The 20,927-nt window shown below is 32.7% G+C and overlaps 2 protein-coding genes across 2 annotated transcripts; both read right to left on the bottom strand.

Moving 5' to 3' along the window:
* Window positions 1-623: 623 nt before the first annotated feature.
* Window positions 624-11,956, bottom strand: LOC115968816 (cyclin-dependent kinase D-3-like). The gene is made up of 8 exons (XM_031088325.1): window positions 11,618-11,956; window positions 10,613-10,911; window positions 10,417-10,525; window positions 9,180-9,305; window positions 7,788-8,023; window positions 7,395-7,703; window positions 1,088-1,219; window positions 624-955 (listed from the first exon to the last, which is right to left on the bottom strand). The coding sequence occupies exons 1-7, from the start codon at window positions 11,720-11,722 to the stop codon at window positions 1,162-1,164; spliced, it is 1,242 nt and encodes a 413-aa protein (XP_030944185.1). The 5' UTR covers window positions 11,723-11,956; the 3' UTR covers window positions 624-955; window positions 1,088-1,161.
* Window positions 11,957-14,480: 2,524 nt separating this feature from the next.
* LOC115967139 (MADS-box protein FBP24) lies at window positions 14,481-20,515 on the bottom strand. Its single transcript, XM_031086215.1, has 8 exons — window positions 20,446-20,515; window positions 20,089-20,336; window positions 16,685-16,757; window positions 16,432-16,596; window positions 16,154-16,195; window positions 15,961-16,008; window positions 15,497-15,728; window positions 14,481-14,614 (listed from the first exon to the last, which is right to left on the bottom strand). The coding sequence occupies exons 2-8, from the start codon at window positions 20,274-20,276 to the stop codon at window positions 14,610-14,612; spliced, it is 753 nt and encodes a 250-aa protein (XP_030942075.1). The 5' UTR covers window positions 20,277-20,336; window positions 20,446-20,515; the 3' UTR covers window positions 14,481-14,609.
* Between the last annotated feature and the right edge of the window lie 412 nt (window positions 20,516-20,927).

Here is a 20,927-nt window from a genome sequence, read left to right as displayed (position 1 = left end):
AGGGAAAAAAAAATCAAAAGAAAAAGGGGGGGGGGGGGGGGGAACTCAATAATGACACAAATTACTTGAACACCTACAAAAGTCTAATGAGCACCTAATCTTACAAAAGCAGATATTAAAACGAATATAGAGGGGGGAAAATGAAACAGAGGTAGGAATCAAGAACCAAAAAGTGGGAGATTTACAGTGGCAACTTTCCTTTTTCACTAACCAAAAAAATAAATAAAAATTACAGTTTCCTTCACGTTTCACGACAGGAAAGAGGTCTCTTAGAACTCACCAAAGTACATTTATTTATACTGAATTAACAGAAACATAAAAATGGACAACTGGCTCTTGCACGTGGACAGATCACAATCACAATCCAGAGAACCAATTTCCCAGACAGTTCTCTTTGACCAAAAACACCGGGTTCCAGAAAACCAGTTTCCCCAACAGTTCTCTAAGCCAGAGTCATCCGTTCATCTTAAAAACAAATAAATGGTACATAAAATCATAAAATAATTTGGAAAATTATCCCTTCAGAAAAGAAAAACTAGATACAAAACCTGCAGTGAGTGCTAGAACATACAGAAACTCACATTCTTCAACCAAAAAATGAAAAATACGTAGAAGATTCCACCTTGCCATGAAAAATATTTCTAGAGGTTCTCACAGAACTTATTCATGAAAAAATTAACTGTAAATTTGGTTATCACACTTTCCTCGTCTAGTGAAATACAAAGTACACTCAAATTAATGTTTTTTTCTGAATTGCCTCAAACCATAATTCTACCATTCTCAAGCATCAACTATAGTAAAATAAGATATTTATAAAAAAATATATTTCCTCCAAAATTTTGGTCTTCCATGAACTATAGTACAAATTCCCTTTAAAAGTGACAAGGAAGCCACTATTTCATGCCATCTCCTTTTTCTCCTTCAACAGTTATTTTTGACCACCAAAACTTCAATCCTACAAAAATGGATGCTTCCTTCTTATAATCTTCAAGCAGAAATCAGCCAATAGAAGGCATGCATGCAGATAAAGAAAATGAGATGCTGACTAGCCAGCTAATAAAACATCCTTGAAAGATTAACCACATACCTCATAAATGCTAGCCCATCAATAAGTAGACAATGACCAAATCAGGATTTGAGCATACTTGATATAAAATGTTCTTACTCAGGGTGTTGGAATTCAAGATCTAATTTCCTTTTCAAATGTGTCCTGTCAGCACTGCAGAAGAAGCAAAAGAAAGAATCAAGAATAACACAACCATTTAAGTACAAGGTTTGCTATACATAACAAACATAGACACATTCTGCATGTTCCAACTTCATGAAAAAGGTGATTCTGAAGCCATATTCCACTTGTTTGTTTAATTAAAAAACATATTCCAGATTTTAGAATTTTGGCATCAGGTAAAAGATGGAGAGGGATTCCAGTAAAGATATTGTATCATATCAATAAGCACCCAGATAATAGCAGCTATTGAGGGTTCATACTTATTAAATTTTTTTTTTTTGATAAGTAAGAAGAAAATATTATTAATAAGGGAAAAGCATGAAAATACAAAGGGTTCACGGTAGTGAACAAAAAGACACAAGCAGCCACTAAGAAAAACTAATAGACGAAAGAAATTCCATAAGGATAAAACAATCCGAAAAACCCCAACACCGAGACCAATCAAAGAGGATCCGTTGGCACAAATCTAATAATTGAACCACAGTTTTCCTCTTATCCTCAAAAGAATGCCGATTCTGTTCAGTCCAAATAGTCCACATTAGACATCCTGGAACCAAATTCCAAATATCGGAGCTATGCTTCACAAGCCAATGGTACCAACAAAATAATAAGTCCGCTATTGAACCTGGCATTACCCAATCGATCCCAAACAACCGAAGCATATAAGTCCACAAAGAATGAGCTATCGGACAGAAAAGTAACAGGTGATCCACAGATTCCTCGTTACAACAGCACATACAACAACGATTCGCCAAAAGGCGACCACAAAGCATAAGGTTATCCAAGGTTAGAATCTGACCATGAGCTGTTGTCCACATAAAAAATGCCACCCTTTTAGGAACCTTGACTTTCCAAATACCCTTCCAAGGGAAAGTGGAAGGAGCTGCATTTTGAATCTTATGATAAAAAGACTGAATGTCAAGCTTCCCACTTCCATTAAGACCCCAACGAAGCCTGTCACCCCCATCACCCCTAGGAATCCAGGTTTGGATGAAATGAAGTAGGGAATAAGAATACGAGAACCATCCCCCACTACAAAAGACAAATGCTTAGTAAAACTTTCCCACCCTTCACTAATACTCCGCCATAAACCACAACCATGAGCCCTTCTGCAAACTCTAGAGCGCCAACCCCCTTTCCCCTCCTCATATTTCATGGCTATGACCCTCCGCCATAGATGAGTGATTTCATGACCATACCTCCAAAGCCAGCCATTTCCCTAATAGGGCCTGATTAAAAAACGCCAAATTCCGAATTCCCAAACCACCCAACTCGTGTGGTAAACAAACCTTTTCCCAAGCCACCAATGGATATTTGAAACACTCAATTGAAGAACCCCACAAAAAATTCCTCTAAATACATTCCAATCTAGTCACCACAGCTTTAGGGATAGTAAAAAGGGAAAGGTAATAAGTCGGAAGGCTTGAAAGGGTACTTTTTAACAAAGTGAGTCTAAAACCCTTTGACAAGTAAAGCCACTTCCAGCCTGAAAGCTTCTTTTCCAACCTCTCAAGAATCGGATTCCAAATAGCAGTTGTTTTATACAAAAGAACCCAGTGGCATACCCATGTAAATCATAGGCAAACTACCCACCCTGCATTGAAGAATATTAGCCAATGACTAGATATTGCTCACCTCCCCAATAAGGACAATCTCACTTTTCCCCACATTCACCTTCAAACTAGTAAAAGCTTGAAAACAGGTCAAAACCAGCCTAATGGAAAAGATTTGCTCTCTAGAAGCGTTGCAAAAGAGAATAGTATCATCAGCAAATAATAGGTGAGAAATAGATACCAGTATGATTATTAGGACCCACATGAAAACCCTTAATGAGACTACCTTCCTCAGTTTTCTTCAGGATACGACTTAAAACCTCCATGATCAAAAGAAAGAGGAGGGGAGACAATGGGTCACCTTGTCTTAGACCTCTAGAGCTACCAAAGAAACCAGTAGAAGATCCATTAACCAAAATTGAGAATCGAATAGTAGTGACGCAAGTCTTCAGCCAACTCCTCCATCTACCCCCAAAACCCATCCTCTCCAACAAATAAAACAAGGAGTCCCAATTCACATGATCATAAGCTTTCTCGATGTCTAACTTACACAGCACCCCTAGAGTACGACACTTCAGTCTACTGTCTAAACATTCGTTAGCAATAAGCATCGAGTCCAAAATCTGCCTGCCACCAACAAAAGAATACTGCGACTCCAAAATGTTTATCCAACACCAACCCCTCAATCTGTTAGCCAAAATTTTAGACAATAGCTTATACACACTGCCCACTAAGCTGATAGGCTGAAAATCTTTGATATTCAAAGCATTATTCTTCTTGGGAATCAAAGAAAGAAAATAAAACAAAAACACTAAAATTGCACGTTTTCAAGAAATTAACATTTTTAAATCAGATCTCTAAATAGGGTAAAGATTTTTTTCTACCTATCCAACCAACTTCATCCCAATCAGGGATATTCATTCCAAAGACTCCTATTCTTGTGCAAAATCTGGGTTTGCAAAAGTTTTATTGTCAGATTCAAATCATCGAAGTTGAATCCACATTTATTCTTCAGTTCCAAGTTTATAATCCAGATAACATGGACATAATATGTAGATAAATTTTCGGAGGAAAAAAAAAATCTTAATATTAAGATTCTAGTGTAAAAATTATTTAAACTTTTTCCATTAATCTAGACTTTACTTATATATTTGAAATTTTGGTAATTATCTTGTGTGTGTGTGTGTGTGTAATTTTTTTTTTTATAATCTTAAGCCAATATTTACACATTTTACATTAATCTAGCCTTTTATTGTAAATTTTTTAAATTTGTTAATTTTGGTTTGTTATGTAGTACTTTCAGGTAGAAAATTTCACAATGAGTATGAGACCTTAATTTATTCCGTAACTAATATGAGTTTAAATTCCAAAGCAACCAGGTCAGTTACAGTTCGTCTTAAATGGATAATGATAGGTTTGGTCTTTTGATTCTGTTCAAAACCCCATTACAGGTAGCTTTTGCGTTTAAGGTAATTTTTTTATTAGTAAGTTACACGCACACAGTGGGTTGTTTCAAACCCACAAACTCATCCTCCACGTATTCTATGGAAAAGTAGGTGCAATTTTAGCTAATGCTCATTGGCTTGCATGTCAAGACAGAATATGCCATACAAGGCATTAACCAACTTGGAACCAACCTCACCAGTATCTTTGCTACTTCTATAATGCTAAATCACCATGATAATGGTTAGCTTTTATTTTAACAAATAAAAAAAAAAAAAAAAAAAAAAAAAACCAACCATGATAATGGTTAGCTTTTATTTTAACAATAAAAAATAAAAAATAAAAAAATAGTTCTAACCCCCCCCCCCCCCCAAAAAAAAAAAAAAAAAAAAAAAAACCCACCCAAATGCGTGTTAAGGCTCTGTTTGGTTGAGAAGATGAAAAAGTGGAGAGATGGAGAATGGTAAGAGGATAAAAAAGTGAGAGGTTAGAAAATATTTCATTTTTCATCATGTGTGTTTGGTTGGGAGGATGAAAAAAATGAAAGGATAGAAAACTAATATAAATCCTTTGTTTGGTTGAGAAGATAAATGAGAAAATGAAAAAGGAAGTTTGTAAAAATGTACTCTTATGTCCCTATTACATGGTATATAAGAAGTAATTTGACACATTATAAAAATGACACATCAAAATTATTACCTTAATTTAACTTCTTTCTCTATCAATTCATTTTTATAAATAAAAAATAATGTGGCTAACAAAATTAGTTAAATATTTTTTTTTAAAAGTCAGATTTTAGAATAACTATTAAATAATAAAATAATTTTAAAAAATAAAAGTAGGGGGAAAAATGATGTAGCAGATGAATGTTGGATAGGACAAAAAAAAATGTTAAATAGGAAATGCAAGGAAAAAAAAAAAATACTAAAACCAAAGTTTGAATAAGACAAAAAAAGGGTGAGCAGGTAGCTGTAGCAAGGGTAAAAATTACTTTAGCTTGATGCACATTTTTCTCCCATTTTTCTCCCCGGTTTAGGGAGAAAATTTTTTTGTGAGCCAAGGTGGAAAATACCTCAGACCACCAGTTTTACACTCCCTTTTCCACTCTCAACCAAACAACAAAAATGATTTTTTCTCCCCACTTTTCTTTCTCGTTTTTTCCATCCTCCTACTTATCACCCCAACCAAACACTACCTTAAATCTAAATACAACTTCAAAAATTATGGCAGGTTTAAAATATTTCGCCATTAATTCAAAAACTAAAAACCAAGTAGAAATTATGCTTGTGTTTCTGACTAAGTCACATCTCTCAAATTCCCATGCACAAGATTGGACAAATTATCCTTGATATCTAGCCTATCTCCCATGATGGCCAAATAAGGAAGTTAATAAATGAAGAAGAATATACTCAGGCAAGAGAAAAAAGGGGTGGGGGGGGATGGGGTAGGAGGGTGGACGAGAAGAGTAAAGAACTCTGAACTCAACAGTCTCAACCAAGCTTTTAATGCCAACCAACTGGATCAGCCACATAGATCATTTCATGCCACCCAGCCCATAGACAGAACTTGAACAGGGAAGAAAGAAAGGTGATGCACACCATAGTCTTAAACAAACATATGCGTGTATGTGTGTAACTAAAGAGTGCCAGACACCACAGTCTGCACTATTTATGTAACTGTCCAAATGAGGGTGCCTTATATTAGGATAAAATAAGCAATATATTTAAAGAATTAAAAAAAAAAAATTGTTATTGATTTTTTAATGGGCTTGGATAAAGAATGGAGTAAATTTTGCAACATTTGGCCAAATGAGGAAATTAAAATCAAATCTGGCTTAATAACTTTTCCCAATCCATAATTTGTATGCTACAACCAATTTGGAAATTTTAACATGCACGTATTTAGAAGCTAGCCCCTCACCTATGGAAACATTCCTACTTTTTTGATGACCTTTAATAAGCTCAACCAATCTAAGGTATAGGCTCTTTGTTTTTTTTTTTTTTGGTTAACAAGGGTGTCCAAAGCTCTTCAAGCATTTGAGGTATAGTTGTACCAATATGAGGCATAGTTCAATATGTACTAGATTTATTTGTTTTAATTTGTAAGTTGTAATCAGCAAGCAATAATATAACTCTTCATTACCTTCCAGGCTTAATTGCAATAAGAATTGAGAAAAATAACCTAAACAGTGCAATTCAGACAGCCTTTATTCCCCATTATGAATTTTTATTTTTGATAAATCCATTATGCATTTGTTGATCAGTATACCATAACAACTAATTATATTCTTGAAAAGAGTTGTATTACCTAATGTATGCCATCAAAGAATTAAAAATTTCTCACCTAATCAAACAATAGCAAACTAATCTATCATAACTTATTAACTTGATAGAAGGTTTTTAAACCAAAACTAACAAAACCCCTGCCGGCTGTCCCCAAATGAGTAAGGCATGTTTAGCGATCATACCAGGATCTTTCTACACCTAAGATAAGTGACCCTCAAAATCAGACTTATCAAAAAGTGATCCAAAAATCACCCAAGCAACTCACTTTTACAGCTTCAAAGATTGTATCTTCACATGTCATATGGATTTCCCATTCTTCAAGAAAATAAGAGAAAATTTTATTCCTTGTCAAAAAATTACCTCTAGAAGGGAAAATTTTGAGATTTTCTAAAAACAAATTAGTGAAAATATATTTTTAACTTTCAAGGGTTAATTTTTTCAATTTACATTTTGACCTTAAAGTTAAATGTTTAAATTGGAATCCGAAAAATGGACCAACAAAATGGGACGGGAGAAAAAAAAAGGACTTTTGCGTCCAGAAATATCCTAAAGGCTTTATAATGAATAACCATGTCATGTTATGCTAGCCAATGAGCTCTAGCTAAACTGGTACTGCCTCCCCTTATAAGTGCTAGGTGGGGGTGGTAAAGTAGTTGGCTCAAGACCCACTGGATGTGTGTGTAACTTATCAATAATAATAATACTAAATGTCGTGTTATTCTTCAATTTCAGCTTTAAAATGTCTCCAAACTATTTTTGATCTCAAGAATATTGATACAAGGTTTAAAGTCTATCTTCAAGCATAACTACAGATTATGCACATTTGAGTAACTTACAAAGGTTTAAAACCATTATGAAATAACATCATAATTATTGCTTTTTTACCTGTTAATGGTAGGTCTATTTGGAGGTTTTGCTCCAAAGATAGAAAAATCTATTGACATTGGTACTGGTTCATTCCTGCTTGTATTTTCACCAGCTGCCTGTCTCATTTCACCAACATGATCATCAACCTTACCTACTTGGTATGCATTTCCCTCAAAACCATCACGTTCTGGCATCACTCGCCTGGACTTTCTTGGAGGTGATAAGACAGTAGGGCCATCATGTGAATCTGAGGCCCTAGATTCCCTCTTAGGTGCAGGTCTAGGGAGTTTATCTGGGTTTGTAGGTGGAGGCGCAGATGAAAAGTACCTAAATAGGAAAATATAGATGAGAGCAGAGAACCAAAACTAACCATAGGTCTCCCAATTGAATGGTAAAGAAAAAGTGACACACCGATGCTCTAATGCCTGCTGCACAGATATTCTAGATTTAGGATCATAAGTAAACATCTTCGATAACAGATCTAGGGCATCATCACTAGCCATTGGAAAGAGTGACCGTAAAGTGGGAGAAGGAACGTATTGATACTCCACATAATCAGGAAGGTACACCATATCAGGCCACTGAGAAGGTGTTGGAGTCCCAAATGCAGCAAAGATTTTTCCCAATTGATCAATGTCACTTGATCCCTATGAAACATTAAAAATCAAGCAGATGTGAGAATCAGAAATACAAGCCTGGATTTCTTTAAATATTGATGGCACATGCAGAGAGTAAAAGCGGACAAGATCAAGCCATGAAAGATATAAAAAGTAATCACTTGAATTAAAGAAGAATAAAATATTTTATAACATAATAACGGAAGTCACGATAGTCAGAAAACTCAACACTACTAGCCTAAATCCTAACTAATTGTGGCAGTGGATCCTTTATCAACTAATTGGAGTTGGCCAGACGTATCTTTGACTGTCTAAGCAATTATACTCCACAACTTCATGTTTATCATATGCCTTTTTACTACTTGCACCCCCCATGTTAATTTTAGCCAAATTGACCAGCAAAGTTGTAAATAAAAGAAGTAACAATCATCAGTATGAAAGGAAAATACAGTTCTTTTATATGTAATCAATTCACTACAAACCAAGATACAAATAGGATACAAGAAGATCTCCAAGAGTTACAATCTAAAATTAAAAAGATAAATGAAATCAAAAAAAGAATGGCATTGGATACTGCGTAAAGCAATCATTGAATCATACAGTATGCAAGCCTATTGAAGAATTACTAGTGAATCTAGTACAGTGATCAATTCTGACAACACAAAGACCACATAGTATCTAATCTTCATCCAATACTAGAAAGAGATTGACTATAAAGAAGCAGTTCCTTCAATGTGAACATCAGCTCAAAACACACCCCAAAAAAAAAAAAAATCAGCTCAAAACAACTTGCAAGCAGCACAAACAAACTTATATTTGACAATCCAAACACAATTTGATGTACAACTTTCTCATGTTCCCTTTACAAAAACATATTTTAACAGATAAATAAGAGATATTCAATCATCCACTTTCAAACGATAGTACATGCATGGGAAACACTATCAAAAGATATGAAACTAGCCACAAAGAAATCAGCATAAATGCAAACTACATTATAAGATATGATACCTAGCCACACATATATTCTCACAAAATACTAACAGCATAGATGCTAAAGTAAAAGATCTAAACCAACAAAAAATTTTGCAAGAATCAAAACCACAAGCCAGAACTTATTAGAATTAGTTTTTTTGGATAGGTAAAGAACTTGTTAGAATTAGAAAGCATGAAAATTTCAATTTACCTGCAGAAAAGGTCGACGCAGGAGAAGTTCAGCAAATATGCATGCTGCAGCCCAAACATCCACCCCAGAGCCATATTGCTTGGTACCAAACAACAGCTCAGGTGCTCTATACCATCGCGCAAAGACCTATTCATAAGAGTATGGATTTATTACATTAGATTTCAAAATTAGAGGTAAATCACAAAAATACATAGTTTTTCATCTTTATAGCAGGTAAAAAACTTATAAAACAAGGGCCGGGGGGGGGGGGGGGGGGGGGGGGGTTGGTGATTTAGACATTGTAAAACAGATGTTTCAAAATAAATTTTACAAGATCATAGTTCTACTCATCCCTAATATACAACCAATGAAGCTCATGTCTGAATAAGAGAACTAGTGAAAGCTAGTCTGATGGCAAAATCATATACAATATAATAAAGTTGTGTCTGACATGTTATGATTGCATCAAGTGGATGTCTTCTCCTTTTTTTTCTTTATATATTTCCTCCTCTTTTTTCCCCCTTATGCCATGTGGACAGTCCTTACCCCTTAATTTTATACAAATAAGACATTTGATCCCAAAAGAGTTTCACCACACCATAAAGTAGATTAAACTTTTTAATTCTGCAATTTTTATGAAATTTATGAAATCTATACTTATTTTACCTATGAATTTTAGTTAACCCATGCAATGTATGAGCATGCTACTTGTAGTTCCCACTTCCCAAACAATCAACTCTTTTCTCCCCACAAACTTGATCGTACTAGTGGCATATGCAACAACACTAATAATATTACCCACAACAACGATCAGCACAATGTCCATAATATAGCAATAAGGAAAAAAGTAATTTAACAAAAAGAGGGAAAAAGTTCATAACAGTTAATTATAATATCAGTATTAGCGCATTATTGTTACTTAGATATTTAAAAAATCTAATAATGTTTTAGTAATCACAGCTTTCTTGTCATGTGAAGTGAACACATCAAAAATTTGCTTTGAATCCCTCAAATGAACAAAAGAAGAACACAGCCAACTTTCAAATGAAAAATGTTCAATATTAAAAGCAGGAAAAGTTTGTTATCTACTGCAGCTAACTTCACAATTATTTAAGCACCACACCAAATATGATTTCTTTCAACAAAGGCAGTACCTGAAGGGCTAGTAACAAATTCATCCCAAAAGATCTCAAACTCATGATACTAGAGCTTGAACAATTAAGGAAATCACCACGCAATTATACATTGAGAAGCAAACCTGGTGTGTAAACTTGCGATCTGGGCTCCCAAATATTCGTGCTAAACCAAAATCTGCTAGTTTGAGCTGTCCATTAGATCCTATCAACAAGTTGTTTGGTTTCATATCCCTGTCAAATAGAAGACACACACCTTAGACAAATCCTGCCAAGCAGTAAACAACATTACAAATAAGCTTGTCAGCACAAAAAGAATACCTATGTAAAACCCATTTCTTGTGGCAAATAGCAAGTCCTTTGAGTGTCATTTGAAGGTATGATTTTATGTCAGCTGGAGATAGAAATATATTCCGGTCACGGATAACAGCTTCAAGGTCTGTCTCCATGAACTCAAACACAAGATGCAAATTACCCTTGTGAGGGAACGCATCGATTAACTCAATTATATTTGGATCTTTGAGCTCTTTAAGAAGTTTAATTTCTCTAAGCGCCGTAAAATTTACCCCTTCCTTTTGCTTCCCAAGCCGAATCTTTTTAATTGCAACTGTCTGTCCTGTCTGCACACTCGATGGTTAAAATTATTCATTATAATAAGTCTACTTCAAAGCCAAATGTATTTTTAACATATTCTCTCTAAGATCCAACCTACACCAAAAACCGCTGAGACCATTCAAGTTATAATTGCACATTGCTTACTTAATGTAAAACACTGTCAATAAGCCCCAGCTCAAATAGAAACAAGTTCAAGACTCAATGGCTGCATGCATAAGTTCAGATGAAAATTCGTAAAATAATACAAAACTAACTTCAACCCAACAAGTTAGAAGTTTCAAGTAAACAATTTTGACTGTCTAATTGTCAATTCAGCTCCTGAAAAACATATATATATATATATATATATATATCCAAAATTGATTATTAAGCTTTCCCCAAATAAATTATTTTTTCTCTCAATCCGGGTTTTTTTCTTTTTGGTGCCCCCACACCCAAAATACAATCTAACTTAAAATTTCAAAACTTTTAAAAAAATAATAATAAAAAAAAAAAATCCAAGCCGCATAAAACCACAAAATCTCACAAATCTCATTTTCTTGAACTTCTTTCAGCTATCAAACCAAACTTTACAGAACTCAAAATTTTCATTTTTCCAAAAAAAAAAAAAAAATTCTCAGAAACCAAACAGAGAATAACTAAAATTCTTCAGCACAGACAGTTCTTAAACCTAACCAAAAAAAAAAAATTACTAGAGAGAGAAAGTACTACCTTAGTATCAATGGCTTTGAAGACGACTCCATAGGTACCTTCTCCGAGAACTTCGCGCTTCAGATACCTATCGGCGACTTTCTTTGAGAAATCGAGTTCCGTCATTTTTATTTTTATTTTTAAAAAATTCTGAGTTTCGAATTTTTTTTTTAATTTTTTAATTTTTTTGGTATGTATTTTGGAAAACTAGCTTTGTGGGGCTCAAATTTGAGAACTCTCTAGGTGGATCGTCATTTTCTCGAGAAAACCCGAGAAAGTTAGGGTTCCGATTACGGGCCTTTATAGTGAGAGAAAAAAAGCCGTTGAAGGCTTAGAGAGAGAGAGACAGAAGAGTAAAGCTAACGTCTATTGTCTATTTATGGTTTTCTAAGGATATTTTGGTAATAGTGACAACTCTTTGTTCTTATAAATATACATACATATATAAATATATATATATATATATATATATATATATATTTCCCCTTTTGTTCTTGTTTATTTTGTGATAAATCATTGTCATGGAAAAAAGATTTCTTAAAAATAAATAAATAAATAAATAGTGTTCCCATCTCTTCCAATACTTTGCTTGTGTCAACTGTGATGGGATTTTAATACCTTCACATAGATTATATTTATGCATGTTATGTCAATTTATGCACTAATTAATAGCTGAGACTTAAGTAGAGTATGGGTTTATGTGTAGGAAGACACGTGTCTTTAACATTATGAGAAATATTATGTTCATAATATTTTCACAATAAATTATATCTGGCAGGTTGTTACATGTTGTTATTAGTAGAGTAGAAAAGTAATTTCAATGATAGGTTCAAATTAGAACCAATAATGACTAATTATCTATAATTTGTTGTTAAAATATTATGAAAATGTTGTGAACATAGCACCACTCTAACATTATTCAATTGCTGACATTTTCAATTAGGATTAACTTCATATATTTACATTTATTTTTAAAGTGTATAAGAGCATTCACACTAATCTCCTCAAATATTTAATTAAACTAATAAATAAATAAAAACTCTACTTTTACTTGTTTAGCCATTTAAAATTTAATGTAGTAAGAACATATGCTCATCACATGTAAAGATGAGATTTTTCTCTTTAAAAACTTTAGTTAATTTAGTGAGGCTGATGCACGCTTGTTTCGATTAAGTTTAGATAAATTTTTGTTGAAATGTTAAATTGGTGAGACTGATGTATATGCTCTAAGGTGTTACCACAAATTATTGGAATTCTAATATGTTCGAGGTCACCTTTTATTTTAATTTCGAACCTCAAATAAGGGTTAAAATTATGTCAAGATCCGTAAACATGAGTTTAAATTTAGTAGTTCGGTTACGCAGAGAAAGTATTAGACACCCATGATGGTTGTCTCAGAATGGTATCTTATATTGACATATTCTTTTTTTTCTTTTTCTTTTTTTGATGGGTATATTGACATATTCTTATACTATACACAAGGACAAATAAAATTGACCTATGAGCATTTAGCATTCCAGCCGCAATGCTCCATCATGTCATGTCTAAAGAAAGAATGATGTAAATGGCTGACAAATGGTTTTATTGGAGTGTGTGGGTTTAAAACACATGTAACTGAATTGAGAGTATGATTTTAGATATAACAAAAAAAATATATATATATATATATATATATATTATATGTGTGTAGTGCGGCAGACTATTATTCACTTGTTGAGGATCTATAATTAACTCTAAGAATTTAGGATTAAATCTTGGTTGTTGTTGTTGTTGTTATTGTTGTTGTTTCTATGTTTAAAACCTTGAAAAAAAATATATAGTTTGAGGATTTGGAAACCATTTTGAAAATAGATGATAAATTGCAATTTAGCATAGGTACATACCGGCAACCCCAATATAACCTAAAAGGACAATGTGCCTAATTCATCATCTGGATCTCAATGTCTCTAGTGGACCAGAAGTAATGTGATTTGTTGGTTGGTCAGGATAGGGGTCTAAGAAAACATTGGAAAAAGTGCATTATGTAGCCTCTATATTGTTTTGCTATATAACTAATGTCTAGGAGTTAATTGTTCAAACTGAATGTTCAAAAACCAAATTTACACTAACCTCAAAGTTCATGGATAATATTTGTATAATTCCTGTCTTTTTTTCCCCTCTCAATAGCTAAGATGTAAAATTGATTCTTAACACAGTTTGTATATGAAACTGATTCTTAACCTTTTTCTTCACATACAGAATCAATGTAATAAAGGCTAAAACCTCAATCATTTTAGGCTTTAGACGAACTGCATCGAAATTAGTTCAACTCTCAAAACCAGTTAAGAGTTGAACTAATTTAATTTAGCCAATAGTTGCAAAAACACAAAACTTAGCTAACGTCTGAATAATAAAATAAGTTTTAAATTTGTTTAGTTTCAAACATATAAAATCATTTCTTAACATATTACATTTGTATTAATTTTAAGGAAGTATAAAATATTAATATCCAAAAAAAGTATAGACACGATTGTGCTATGGTTTGAAGAACCAAAATAATCAATCCTATTGAAAGCTAAAGGATGTTTGATAAATCACAAAACCGTTTAAGCTACATTTTAAAACTAATCCCATGCAAAAATGGATTAAACTTGTAAAAGATGGCTTTATATTTGTTTGAAACACAAGGTAATTAATCAAGTAGCGTTTTATGAAAGTGTTCTAACTATTTTTTAATTCAATTATTAGAAGTGGGGAAGAGGAATTTGAATATGATTTTTCTCATAAAGGATATCAAATTAATAAAATAAGTTTTAAACTTGTTTAATTATTGGTCAAACATATATCCTCATCATTCTTTATAGCACAAACACAACATAGAAAGAAACATCCATATTAAGTACTTACAGAAACACATTTTATTCTCTCTCTCTCTCTATATATATAAGTACGTTAAAAGGAAATTATATGCATCATGTTATGCCAACACGATACAAGCCAAGTCTCCAACCAGAAGCCTTCTTACCAGTCATTGTCAAACTGCAAAAAGGTGCAAATGCAAACTTTAATTAGTTATATATATATATATATATCTATGACTGTAAGTAATAATAGATGAATATGCAACTTACAAACAAATTAACGATTGCATTGAATGGATGATGTAGCAAGGACTGTGAACTGAAGAATCTATGATCACTGAAATACTGCAGTACTTGCTCTAATGAAAGATGGTCTTTTTGTAAAATCTTAATCAGTACTTTGGATAAAGATAGATTTTCATTAACAATCTCTAATACCTCTTTGGGAAATTCTCAGAATTACATGTTCTACTTAAAAATAATAGGTTATAAATTACACTTTCCACCACTAATGCTAATAGTACAAAAAAGTTTTTTTTTTATTTTATTTTTTTTTAAAATTATATATATTTAGAGTTAGGTTCAAGTTACACCTGGTGTAACTCTAAGTAATATTACACCACTCAATATTTTTTAATTGGATGCGAATATTGACAAATCCACTGTTAGATTACATTATCTTCACACATTCTCCATACTTACAAATTTCAAGGTGATAAAAAATTAATAGTCATGCCATTAATTAATTGTTAAAATTCAAGTTTTTGTAGATTAAAATAATGCATAAAATATGAGTTTATGGATCAAATGATAAATAACATTCGATTGATATAAAAATTGCTATGTATGTTAAGAACATATAGAACATGTAATTCAACGGTTGAATTTTCAAAATATTAATTCAATAACAAGTTATTGAATGGTGTAACATTGTTTAGAGTTACACCTCAATATATATATTAGAGCCCAACAAAATGAACACTATTTTGTCAATTTATAAACCACCTAGCTTGACTCAAATATTAAAGAGAATAAGTTCATCATGATGACATTGAAGTACCATAGTCGGGGAGTTGGAGACTGAAATCTTGAAGGTTGGGCTGAGTAGGCTGTAGACGATATGGATTAAAGAGTGGAGGCAAGGTTGCCTGAGTAAGAACACTACTAGGTTGCTCTTCCCCAGAGAATGGGAATGATTCCAATACGTGTCGACGATCCTCAGTCTTATGTACCATGGTCATTTGCTGATGTTGATCCAATTCTGCCTGATGATCCAAAGCTACCTGATTCTCCTTAAGCTGATTCTGCAATGATAAAGAATTAAAACAATTTTAGTCTTTATTAGTTTCATCATGTCTGCTAGTAGTAAGCTTAAAAAACAAGAGCTGCCATTGTAAAAATGTTTTTGGCTCTAGTACTAATTGATTGAGAGAATGATGGATTTCTTGCCAAATCCATGCGCGAGGGCCATGCATGATACAACTAAGTAGCATTCAACTCTATATAAGCTCATATAAGAATTACACTCACCAGTTGGTACAAATTTTCATTTTCATCGTGAAGCATTTTCCCCTAAATGTGAACAAGAAGGATTATTAATGTTTAGATATAACAGAAGGTAATGAGATGACAAAGGTTCAATAATAATAATAATAATGGTACGTGTGTGTATGAGAGAGAGAGAGAGAGAGATGATTTTACAGATTGCACAATTTACCTTCCTTCGAAGATTGTCAATCTGTTGTTGTAAGAGCTCGAACTGTAATTTCCAGTATGAAAAAAAAAAAAAAAAAGATTATGTCAAACACACTCACTAATATTAGCCAACTTTCTCAAACTTATATTAGGCAACACTTTCATGTATAATTTTAACACAATTAGAACTTAATAACTTCCATAATGAATGTTAAGCAATAAAATGATGTGATTCAAATTGTCTCTATATATATATATATTTGCTAATTAAGCCCATAAGAATATTTAAAAACACTATACCATTCTTTCTCGAACTTTGTTGACTGAGTTTTCCAGCTTTTGCTCAAGTTCATGTAAATCTCCAAATTGTACAGAATTCAAGTCCTCACCAGTGTAACGTTGCAAACTCAATTCAAGACTCAGGGTTTCTCTTTGCATCCTTTTCAACTCACCATGAATCTGCTCCTACACGTAGTAAAGAGACAAACCTTAGAACCTTAACGTAGTTTAGTCATGTTTATAATCTATTTCAACTGGGATGCGATGTACGTACCAGCTGGTCATTGCTTTCTGGAATTTGATCAGTCCCTGTTGCAATCTTGTACCTTCTTATGATATGTTCCATTCTGTAGTAATAGAAAAAAAAAACATTGATCTTGAATATTTATAATAATTAAAAAAAAAAAAATTGATCTTGAATATAATTGTATTATGGGTTGGTTGGAGCAAAAGCCATTAACATGGAAATATGGCAATATCTGAAAACAATTTTCCACGAGAAATATTTTGACATCAGATGTCTTAAGGGAATCAATAAAATATCAAAATACATTCTAGATAGCAGTAATCAAATGAAAGCCCTGCACTTTGTCTCACTCTTAACAAATTAGAGTCTAAAATCTATTGATTTGGAAATTATCATTACTGAAATGGATGCAATAGAGGACATAGAGCTATATCTAATTTACTGTATGATTCTAGGTCGCTACATTTTGTAAGCTACATTACTTTCGCTCTTTCCTTTTCTCTACAAATTTATTATTTCTTTTCATTATTTTAATATGGAATTAGAGCCAAGTTTCTATAATTTTCAATAGGGTTCAAGTAGCCCACCATCAAGCATCACTTGGCTCAGTCACTACTAACCATCATACGGGCTAGCAAAACTAACTAAAGCTTGGACTAGTCACTGTTAGCTATTGTCCCAAAATATCTTTCACAATCTACTTTTCTCTATAGATAGGGCACTTTATAACTTTCTTTTCACGCGTACGTGTGTAGATTCTAATTTTGGGATTCCTTCTCCCATTTAAGGCTTCCAAGTCACACAAATTGGGCTGTCACTCATTTGTGCTTATGCTTCATCTCTGTCACTCACTCCCATGCATCACCACGACTTCTTTATCCATCAACGTTCCTCCGGCCATAAGTGTGGCATCTCTAACCATAGCAACCACTCCTTGTTCACTAGTACAACCATTCTCAGGCCCTTGTAGTCGACATTCATAAGTCGTCTTTGTCCATTGCCATCATCATAATTGCTCTCAATTCATTCTACACTTTTATCTGGCCTATTCTTTGTCGATTTGGTCCATTCTACATCTAATTCTGTCATTTGCCTTCATGGTTTCATTCATTAGATTACAATTCCAAACTTAAGATTCCACCTTAAGTTTGAAGGAGATGTTAGTATATGCACATGTTTTATATGACTTAGTATATTTGCCCTCTATGTTTTACTTTGTACCTAATTAAGTCATAGCCCCTTATTATGTCATGAATCAAGGGTAATTGATATGTCTTGATTAAGACATAATCAATAGCCCCTATAGGTCAATCATTGTGTGTATATATACCCTATATTGAGTTCTTATAATACATGTACAATACAAAATAGTAATACTAGATTGAAACATGTAAGCCTTTAATTCTGCTCTCTCCTTCTCTCTCTAAATATTTATTTTCTTCTTTATATTTGACCTTTTAAAAAGAAGTATATTAAGGAAAAAAGTAGTGGAAGAAATAAGTACAGGAGATCAATTCTTATATCATACTATATGAGTCCTTAGTTGAACCAATAATATCATAAATCTTAGTTCAATTCCACAAACAAATACTAATCTTTCTAGATTCTTAAAAAAAATTATAATCTTTCTAGTGACGAGTAAGAATAAAAATCTTCTATTCTATTTTAGATGTTCCACTTTGTATTTTACCCATCACAATTTGTTATATGTTCATTTCACTCTTCTTATAATATAATAAAAAAATTTTGTTTTTTTTTTTTCGTTTTTGTATTTTAATTTTTTTTAAATAGACACATGACACATTAGAGTTAGTCGAGTATAAAATGAACCATTAAAAGTTGGATGAATCATATTTATTGGACAAATAATAATGATAACTGTTATCTTCACAACAACAATGGTTATATCAAAATTCAAAAGTCACCCCCTACATCCTTGATGTGTTAGTCACTCCACAAGTATAAATACTTGTGGGGTGTGAGAATAAGAGTTGGGGTTCAAATTTTCAGGAGAGAATTTTATACATATATACACTTAAATTAGGTTATAGTAAAAATTTTATTTGGTATAAAAAAAAGAAAAAAAAAGAAATTCAAAAGTCATATACCACACTTTCTCAAGGTCCCAAATAAAGATTACCTTTTACCAATACTGATCCTAACATGGTCGCTCTCAGATGTAAGTTGGAATATATTGTGTCATTATTAAAGCCACTTGGTTTCACAAGAAGCTTGACACGTGGAAATTAAATTGAAAGAACAATAAAGAGAAAAGAACTTATCTGAACCACAAAAGATGGACCTATTTTCTTTTTGGTGCTAGATTCTAATACTGATTTCAAGAGCTGCTCTTGCCTACGTTTTATATGTAAAAAAAAAATTGATTAGTATTTTAGTTTGATGATAAAAGTCTATCATTAAGAGTAGACGTTATAGTTTAAAACTTTTTCTAAAAAAGATATATATTATGTAAAAAAGATTATTTTTTTCTTAAAAAAAAAAAGAAAAGAAAAAGAAAAGGGTTCTTTCCATGTTTTACACAAAAATGAGTCTGCATGCAGCATGTACCGAATCATAAATCCTCCCACATTCTGTTTTTTTATTTTATAGAAATTATCTAAAATACTAAATGTAGTGAGCATAAATGTAGGCCAATATTTTTTCCCCAAGAAATATATATTACTACAACAACAATTAAACCTAGTCCCCATTTTTTTGGGGCTGGCTATAACTCTCTACATTTTAACTTAAGTTATCTACTCAAATATATATATATATATATATCTAAGTTAATTTACCCAATTAATTAAAATTCCATGGAACATAGAAATCAGATCATGTTATAAAAGTACAAAATTACAAGTCAAGAAGATCGATACAGAAGTCAGAAAAATATATCCAACTGTGGTAGAGATCTGAAACTAATTAAACTTTGAGATCATGAATTCATAATCATCATGTATTTGCCTCAGGCAAAAGTAACATTTTATAAAAATACCAGAACCAAAAAAGCATGGAGCAGCTTAGCCAGGCTAGGTCAAGGCAATCATCAGCTGGTCAAATTATAACTGCAAAACTGACAAAATAACATGGCATGGAGAGAGAGAGACGAACCAGACCAAGTTGATGAACTGAGAAAACCCTAGCCATAACATTTAGGAAAAACAGCTAAAGAGACCAAAGCCAAAACTTTTATCAAAACAAAAGACAAGATGTGAAGTGCATGGTTTCAAACATGATAGAAAATTATAAATTCAGAATCTCATAAGCAAATACACAGAAAAAATATCCCATTTTGAAGATCAACAAAACCTGCAATTTTATTCACTTTGAGATACTATAAACAAAAAAGAACAAAAACCATAAAAACAAAACTAGCAAAACAAGAAATGAAGCAAGAAACATTAAAAATATAAGATTTAAAGGTTTACCCAGATGCGTCACTGCAGTACTCATACAACTTTCCAGAGCTTGAGAAGACCATGATTCCAATTTGGGCATCACACAGCACAGAAAGTTCATGGGTTTTCTTAAACAACCCTACTCTTCGTTTTGCAAAGGTGACTTGTCTTGTGGTTCGGTTCTCTATCCTTGAGATTGACACCCTTCTCCGTCCCATTTTCCTTGTTAGAGAAAGCAGAAAAAAAATGGGATTTTTATCCTTTTAATGCTCAAATTCCTGGTTCACAAAAAAGATAAAGTAATCAATCAATTAGTTCTAAAATGCCACTAGGAATAACAAGCATACATGTTACATTTTTGTGGAACAAATTTGCTATATATATTACTTTGATGCTTTTTCTTCTTTTCCCCTCCTATGAAAGTTAATCAAAGGCCTAGTAGAATCAAGGAATTGTGATCAAACCATGTGAACACATAGTTCTAAAAACCCTAATGGTGACATATATTAGCAATTTTTGCAGTATGTAAAATAGAGAGAGAGAGAGAGAGTGAGTGTGTGTTGAATAAAGGAAAAGAAAGCAATGCTAAGGGTTAGTACCTTTCTTTCTTCCTTTGCTTTTTGGATGTTTGGCTTGAAGCGTGTAGCTTGAACAGACCAACCCAATACTATATAGGTGACATTCCTTCCAAATGGTCCATCTTTTTGTATAATATTACAGAAATATCTATCTTACAAGAATCAAGTAGTCTCTCTTTAAGTGTGTGTGTGACTGTGTGTGTTATAGAGAGAAATGTTTGTGCTTGCAAAAATGTTCATCACATGTACATGTGATGTTAATTTGTCTTAATTTGTTCAAGTATTAATTGT

Source organism: Quercus lobata, chromosome 11 (genome assembly GCF_001633185.2).
Source record: "Quercus lobata isolate SW786 chromosome 11, ValleyOak3.0 Primary Assembly, whole genome shotgun sequence".
NCBI classification, from domain to species: domain Eukaryota; kingdom Viridiplantae; phylum Streptophyta; class Magnoliopsida; order Fagales; family Fagaceae; genus Quercus; species Quercus lobata.
Note: the sequence above shows the minus strand (reverse complement) of the source record. Positions and strands in the feature narration are given on the sequence as shown.